General features: G+C 44.7%; 1 protein-coding gene across 1 annotated transcript in view; it reads right to left on the bottom strand.

Moving 5' to 3' along the window:
- Nucleotides 1-5402: 5402 nt before the first annotated feature.
- ITGAE (integrin subunit alpha E) overlaps nt 5403-8638 on the bottom strand; it is a 29739-nt gene continuing 26503 nt past the window's right edge. The window contains exons 31-35 of the mRNA XM_026055304.1: nt 8165-8293; nt 7957-8058; nt 7464-7559; nt 6747-6857; nt 5403-6151 (exon numbers count right to left, since the gene is read on the bottom strand). Coding sequence (XP_025911089.1) covers nt 6095-6151; nt 6747-6857; nt 7464-7559; nt 7957-8058; nt 8165-8293 — 495 coding nt within the window. The 3' untranslated portion in view covers nt 5403-6094. The remainder of the gene's footprint in view (nt 6152-6746; nt 6858-7463; nt 7560-7956; nt 8059-8164; nt 8294-8638) is intronic.

Below are 8638 nucleotides of genomic sequence, written 5' to 3' on the forward strand. Positions count from 1 at the left end.
CTCAGCCCTCTACTGTGTGATCAAGTGCAACAGAAACACTGTCTCTCAAAGGCACAAGAGCTGATGGAGAAAATGCTGAGACGTTTAAGGATTGGAAATGCTCCTGCAGCAAACACCTGAATGACGCAGACACACAATCCTTTACAGATAGGCGCCAGACCAGCTACTTAAACAGAAAGGAGGCAAGGAGCAGAGGATGTAAGTAGGAGATAAAACTATTCTGGCAAGGAAATGACCAGTGCAAAAGGCAGCAGTCAGCTCTCCATTACTTTTTTTTTTTTCTTTCTTTCTCTCTTTCTCATAGCATCATACTTTTAGGTCAACATCTAATGAAAAAAGCAAGCTGATGAGTTGAACAGATGGAAGAGAAGAAGTTGCTCTTAGACCACAGCATATGCACACTGAAACACATGCAACATCAAGCACACGCTGCTTTCTGATGATGGGTTTAGTTGCAAGAATAAGGAAACGTGTGCAACCTGCAAGGAAAAAAATTCCATTCAATTTCTATTTTAATCCTTTTTATGACTTTGCAGTGTAAATAAGAAGTATGCTGCTACTTGCCAATGAAAAATTTACAAAAACGAGCTTCAATTTTTGTCCTCCTAGCTAGTACTCCTGGCTCACATGCCCTTCAATTCTTCCTTGTTTGGAAAACAAAACCTTTTTTTCAAGAGTCTTTGGAAAAGCATTCAGACCTTTTTTGCCTTAGGAAGAATTCCTTATTTCCCAGAGAGGGTTAAACAAAAGATTAAATCAGCCAGACCAAGAATGCGAGGATTAATAATCCATCCTTAATCCCAGAGGCTCCTAGAAAAGGAATCCATGGAAATAATCTGTTGTTACCCACAGAAGCATCCAAATTTGTCTGCAGGATTGAGAAATGGAAGTGTGCCCAAGTTCCTGAATACGCTTTCTCTTTGATTCAGCTCGTCATTTCCAGAAGAGCAATTTTTAGGCATACCTTTCTGCATTGCTCCCCTGCTGCCTCCCAGCAGAAATGCTCATTTATTACAGAACAAGGAGACACTAAAAATATGACTCAGTTCAACAGTTCTCAGCTTTCACCATGGCTCTATCCTTTGAATGCGCTCCAGGTTGCTACCCCAGGTCTTGAATCTCCTGTACAGTGTGCAGGACATTCAGTAAGGTCTTGTTGTCATCACTAGCTGGAGTTTTACCCACTCCGCTCCCCCAGCCCAAAAAGTGAAAGTGCTTGAGGAAGAGTGCTAAAGAGAGGGAAGGAAAATACAGCACATCTAACGAAATTGATCCATCATGCCCTGTTCTGTGAGCGAGCTGGCACTAAGTCAGATAAGGGAAGTGAAATACAAATGCACATAAAAACATCATTGGGAAATTGAGTGCAATAAGAGATGGAACAACAGCTTTATACAGTGCTGTATTGCAATGTTTTCACTTTCTAAAGCCAGCCAATAAAAGCATCAATAGGGAATAAGAGGGAAATGTTAAATCAAAGGCCTGAAAGCCAAACATTTTTAATAAAATGTGTGTTCACATTAACTAATGACTTAAAAGGCAAAAACCCACTCTCGAATATGCTTGACAGATCACCTCCATTAGTACATTAATGCTTCCTGGCCAATATGCATCACTCCTGACCTGGAGGAATGTAAAACCGATCCAGGCTTGATAGCTCCACCAGCAGCTGCCTGCCTTACTACGAGTGCTGAGGAGACACCTTCATCCCCTTCTGCCAATGACAAATTTTGCCATGTAAACATCTAGAAACCGCAGACTGAGGTTTCTGCCCTTTCCTCCCCAAAATTACTATGTGGTAGCTCTTTCTGGTCATTAGAAAACCTACATGGGACATAGACTTGACCCACAAAGGAAAAAGTTTCATTAGCAACACCCTTAACCAACCTGCCTTGCACGTGACGTTGCCTTAGCTCTGGAGGCTGGTGGTGCCCTAAGCCAGTCACATGTTACCATATGCAAGAGGCTTGTGGGTCCCAAGCAGGCCCAGAGAACAGAGCCACGCTGCAGAGCACGAGGGAGTATGGAGATAGTTGAGCCATTTCAGGCAAGCTGGCAGCATTAGGAGCAACCTGCTTGCAGCCCCACAGCTCAATCCAGCTCATTCACCCTGTTATAACAAGAGACAGGAAATTTCTCTTTTGAGCTGTAATCTCATTAGCCTCCAAATAAAGCTGTCCCAATAGGCTCTCCAGGCTGGCAGAGCACTTCGTTGTTCTTATCTGACGCTCTAATGCTCTAACGTCAGCACCCAGCACTTAACAAAGAACTATTTTTCCTGATAAGCTTTCCTGTAAGGCAGAGACCCACTTTACTTACTTCTGCTAACCATCAGGCCACCTGCACTCCCACAGTTCAATACATGAACTGGTCAGCTTCTGAACACGATGAAGGAACTACAACCCAAGGCCTGTGAATCTTCCTGGCATACAGGAAAGACATAACCAGCTGTTATCACTCCTGATTAAAATAGCATCACAAAACAAATCCTGTCCTCCCCTTCAAGGTTACAGTTAACAACCTATCTCAGCTATATTGATTCTCATCAGTCACCACCCACCATCAAACCTCCCACTCCTTGGCCAACTCACAGCAAAAAAATAGCCATAAGTCTGGCCAAGCTTGCCTAGCAGAAGCTAATATCGAAACCTGGAATGATCCGGAGCTAGGCATGGACTCAGACTTAAAATGGCTGGAATGATGGGATGGGATAAGCAATAGGATAGCACCCATCAAAGGGCAGAGAAAAGCCATCTGTTCTTGCTCTCCTGGGCTCACCAACAGCATTGAGAGTCATCTCTCCCTGACACCTGGATCCTGAACAGGCTGCTAACACCTGACCCTGGCTAGGGTCAGGAATTTAATGACTCTGAATAAGTCATTTGCAAATCTCATGTCATTCAGGGAGGTGGCATAACTGCCACTGCCAGAGTGCAGTGAAGTCAGGGCTATAGAGCAAGGCCACAAATGTTGACAAGGCTTTTGTACAGAGGATTTTATTTGAAATGCTGATTGTAAATAAATTTAGAAGCAGAAAAAGCAAGGCTTCCATGGAAACAGCATAAAAACCCAGCTGTGGTTTGGATCATTGCAAAATCTTGGCAGTYTTGACTAATCCCTTAAGTGCCATCCAATTACTGCAAACGTGTTTGACATTCACTACAGCAATTGTGAAGAATTAAGCAGTCAAATGGCACTCATCGGAAATTACAAGTCACAGAATCCTATAATGCATTTAAGAAAAAACATCTAAAAAGGAAAATGGCATAGTCCACTGCAAGACCTGACCTCCTTGAGAGCTATAAGGGACATCAAAAGGGACCCAAGTAATCAAGGATATTTAATTTTGAGAAGAAACTAGAAAAGATGASAGAAAGAGGGAGTATAACAAGAGTGGCTGAAGGAGCTGGGCTTATTTAGCCTTGAGAAAACTCTCCTTGCAACTCGTTATTCTTAGCACAGACTTCTACAAATAACATCCCTTCATTTAGGAAAGCAACCAAGAAACTGCCTACAGCTTTTCTGTGCTCAGACTTACCAAGTACTATCTGACTGCAGGGATCTCCTGATGCTTCAGAACAGCCAGGACTTCGGTGTGAAATGGAGATGGTCTGGGAGGGAGGACGGGCTGGGTGACTGCTAGGGAGATGGGCAGTAAGGAGCACAACTGCTGGTATATTGCAGTCCTTCCACAACAGCGCAGCTGTCCACACCAAACATCACTCAGTACTAGATTGGCGTAGAGCTGTGGAGAAAGCACATGACATTTCCCTCTCCAAAGAAAAGCCAACATGCCCCACAACTTATAAATAAATAAATAAATAAGGAAGATTTGAAAAAGAAGGTGGCTTCCTTATAATGCCACCACCTCAGTCACCACTGTGCATAGCTTCTCTGCTTGAAGCTGAAGCTTGCCTGAAGCTCTTCAAAGTGATTCTCTCTCTCAGCCCAGCGTATTCTGCTTTTCATGTACAAAATGCACCATCAAAGCCCATCCACTAAAAGGACACACAGAGAGGAACAACTTTGCAACAGTTCTGCTAACACCCAGACTGAGAGATGGGCAGTAGTTCCAGAGAGCTGTTATGCTATCTGGGAAATGGTACAACAAATTGCTCAAACCGCCTTCAGCCAGAGTTCTCTTACAAGAATTTATTCTCAAAAAAGCTGCAATTAAAAAAAACTCTAAAAAACAAGAGGATTTACACAAAGGGAGACAGTAAAGCCTTTCACACTAGTCAAGACACATTCTTCCCAAGTGGTACAGAGCTCTTGCAACAAAACCCCCCCTGACTTAGGTAGTTCTTTGGTTCAGACAAGATTTTCCTTTCAGAACTCTCCTCTAGGAAGTCTCATTTCCTCAGTCCTTGACACTCGGGAGCAGGTGTGGAGCCATTCACTCTGCATGCAGCTTCAAAGAGCTCTATAACCAGCCTGGAGGGAGAGACCTACAGAAATTCAAGCTAGCAGAACGGCTGCAGCTGCTAACTGATCTGGCGACAGCACAAGATCTCAGCACCTCTCTTGTACTGCAGTAAGTCATATAAAGGCCCTGTATTTGTTTAATACCTTGCTCTGGTTGTTCTTACTTTTGCCCCAAGTAGGCAGGCCAATACAGTCAGCAATTTCTGCCTGTTTTGCAGCCAAATTTAAAGCTAGGATATACCAATGGTTGTACCACCTGTAGAATGCCCATCCCATCATGAAGGTGATCTCTGTTACAGCTTAAAGAGAAGCATTAATAGCTCTGCCCAGGTACTAGACCGGAATTTTACAAGGAAACTTTAACGCAGGCCACAGTGTACTTGTTAACTTTAGTTAATATCAGGCAATATTGGTTAAGCCAAGGGAGACATGGAACTATTTTGCTTTCTGTAGGTCTGAATGAAAGTCTATGTTTATTCTACTGCTGTGTGTAAAAACACATTAGATTTGTGAGGTTTATGGTTAGCCGAATACAACAGAAATAACAACAACTACACAATTAAGGACAGAGAAAGCCAAAGAGAGGAATATTGCAAAGTGAATGTACTTGTTCTTTTGTAAAAACAGGGAGCATGGAGGGGGGGACATTATTTTTTAGAGATCATTTCGTTGCTCAGGAAAGAAAACACCTGGTACTGGCTAAAGCCAGCCACAAGGCACTGCTAGGTACCTTGCTTCCTGCAAGATGCAATTACTGATAATCTAGAGCTGACAACCTAGAATTGCTCATGACTCACCCTACTTTCTGCTTCACTGCCATCAGGGTGAGTAGCAACATGACTGTGATCAATGCTGCAGCTTACTGCTCAGTTCTGCTCTTAATTCAAACATAGCTACTTTTCCTGGGCTTCTTTGGAACAGGTGTTGCTAACCATCCCAGCTTAGGGAACTATTTAATGATACAAGAGGAGTCTCTCTGAACTGGTAGTGAGATCCATGAAACATTTTTATTTGTGACCAAATCAGGATTTGAAAATAACTCAAAATGGAAAAGCAGAAATGAGATCATGAGATACAAAAAAACCTCATCACCACATGCACTTATGGTTCCAAGAGTTAGATACTTCAAAAAATGTTCTGCTGCATTAAAACACAAAAATCTTTATATTTGTATATATAGATACATATATACACAAAACATTTGGCTCTCCATTTTCATTAGCAATAGCGGAACGGAAAGCCTCCTCTATCTATTTCTATTTCAATCTATTCCAAAGCCATTTAGTATTAAAATCAATTTAAGAACCACTCAGTATCACAACAACTAAGAGTGCAATCCAATACATAAACCTCACAGGCTCCAAGCTGAATTTTCCCTAGCATATCTACATTAAAGCAAAATCTATCACAGGGAGTCTAGTTGATCAGTACCAGGCAGTCCCTTTTTAACAAGCAGCCAGTTCAAATTAAACAAGCAGGTAACTGCCCACAAGCGCAGGGCCCCCGTAGTCAAAACAGTCAGTTGCGAGAGTCCCAAAACCTAGAGTCTCATAGATCTATCCCAACTCAGGAATGAGATTCGTTTTGCATCTCAGCCAGACACTGACTCCGGTATTTCCAAAGAGCCGGTGACAGAATAAAGAGTGTTCTGCTTTGGCCAGCCTCGTCTTCAGGAATTGTCTTCTTGCTCCATCATATTTTTGTAGTTTCTTTTGAAAAAGCCACACTGGAAAAAAAATTATTCAAAAAAATTATTAACTCTTCACATATGCATTAGTTTTTGCTTTTTCTTAAATTTTAAAATGAAAATTCCAAGTTCTTCCCTCTCAGAGTTGCTATAAATGAATGAGTGAATGCAGAATGCAGCCAGCATATTTCTGACAAAGCTGTAAGCCTTTACCATTTTTTAAAACACTTCAGAATGTCTACTAACGCTTCATAACGTTCGAACATTCCACAGAACACTTTGAAACAGGAGTTCAACAGACCTAGGCATGCAGAGAAGGAGTTTCTTTTCCAGTACTACTGAAATGCCTCCATTTGCATTCTAAAATATAGCAGCTAATTAACAGTTTAAGATGAGAAGTGAAAAGGAATGCTTTTCTCATTTAAATAGCATGAAAAAATGAGAGGTTATACTGCAATGCTCAGAATAGGAATTTGTTCAAATCTAAGACACTGAGGCATCTAAGACAGAGCTCTTACAGTGATATGTCCTTCAGTGTGTTTAAAGAAATCTCTTTCATAATTAGAGAAATCTTAAAACCATAAGTACCTTTAATAACAAGATCTCTATTTTGTTGTGTGTTAACAATACTCACTTTCCAGAGGAGCAGAATAATGAAAGCCAACAAGAGAAGGCCACCAACAGAGCTTCCTATGATAACTGGCAAGGGATCAAATGCTTCCTCTTTCAGCAAGACGAGAGCAATCTAGATCAGAATCAAGACCAATTTAGCATATGCTGAAGGTCAGTTGTTTTCTTCTTGGCTAGTTTTTAACTGAGAAAGCTATATAGTTTGAACTAATGTTTAACCTTTGAACTCCATGCTAGATGCAGCATTAACCTACCTATGCAGGTATTCTGCAATGCAATAGGAACTGATTTTTTTTTTTTTTAATACCAAAGCTAGTCAAGGAAGTTAAATTCACTAAGTGTTTTCTACAAGTTTACAGCAATTACAAAAATCCCCAGTAACAATCCTTCAGAATAAAGGGCATGCCTTCACTAGGGGAAAGAGAAGGAATTTCCCAGAGAGGACAGGAGCTGTTACCCACAAGTGTCAGATGATATCCAGAATTCAATACAAACCCTCAATATTTTCCTAGTATACGCTAGCAAGTATCCTCCCTTTGCTTTCATCCTATAGTCCARAACGTGATTCCACTAAATTCAATGGTGGAATTGTTGTTTGCTTCAGAAGGTCTAGGATTTAACTCTGGAAGTTGATCAGTTTTCTGGGTTCAAGAAAAACATCTAGATCTCACTCGTCCTGCCCTAAGAAAAGGACCAAGCTGCCTACACGGTGCTCAGATACCTCAGCATTATGATTCTCTTCTTTCAGGCCCACATAGAGTTTTCTGTCGAAGGTGATTTTCCCAGCGACCAGCAAATCAGTTCTGGGTTTTAAGAACTATAGAGTAAGAATAAACACAAAGAAAATAAAAGTCACTTAACAGCATCTTCAGAAAAAATAAAAATGCTGCAACAGCAACCAACAGCATCCTTACCCAGACTGTAAGAACTACCCTGCATACAGTTTCTTGTATGTGTACCCTTATAGATGACTGTATTGTAGTGAGCAAGTGCCTGGACAGACCAAGGCTTGTGTTGTCACGCAAGCTGTTCTGCCAGTACCCATTGCCGGGGGAACCAAGGGGGCTGCAGCACCGCTGCGGAGCCCTCAGCCCCACGAATAAGACCTTACTCTCGCTCCACGGGGTCAGAGAACAGCTCTGCGCGCGGAAGAAATCCTTCCTGCAAACCCCGCGGGGCCGAGGGGCTCGGGCAGCACCGYCCCCCGCGCGTACCTGCTGCGCGTCGGCGACGGCGAGCTCGGCCGCCACGGTGACGTTGTCCCAGTCGGCGCTGAGGGAGCAGTACACGCGCTGGTACTGCACGTCCCGCGCGGCCTGAAACGACAAGGGGGCGTCACGGCGGGGCGCCGGGCCGGGCCGGGCCCCCAGCGCCTCGCCGCGGGCCGCTTTTAACACAGCGGCGGCCGCCGACGTCGCTCACCGTCGCGGCTGCGTCACCGCCGTAGCCCTGCAGGCCCGCTACCGGCTCCTCGCCCACCGTGCACGCCGTGGTGCTCTGGAAGGGAACGGTTACGGTTAGAAACAAACCGTTACGATTGGAAGCGAACCGTTACGGCTGGAGGCGTTTCCTCGCGGGGGGGGGGGGGGCGGCCCTGGGGGCGGGGCGCCGCCGTCCTCTCGCCCCCCCCCACCCCGCAGCTCTCGCGAGGTCTCGTTTGAAACGGAGGCGGGCGGGCGGGCGCCGCGGCGGCCCCTGAGGCGCGGCGGCCATGCCGCTCCAGCCGCGCCTGCTGCGCACCTACTCGCGGCGCGGCGGGCAGCTCCGCCCGCTGCCGCCGCCGGACCGCTGGATCTCGCCGCCGCGGGACCGCAAGCGGCTCTTCAGCTCCACCTCGGCCGCCTCCAGCGCCGCCTCCAGCGCCGTGCACCGGCACCCCTTCCTCAGCGCCGTGCG

This window comes from Apteryx rowi, unplaced genomic scaffold, assembly GCF_003343035.1.
Source record: "Apteryx rowi isolate R43461 unplaced genomic scaffold, aptRow1 scaffold_99, whole genome shotgun sequence".
Lineage (NCBI taxonomy): Eukaryota > Metazoa > Chordata > Aves > Apterygiformes > Apterygidae > Apteryx > Apteryx rowi.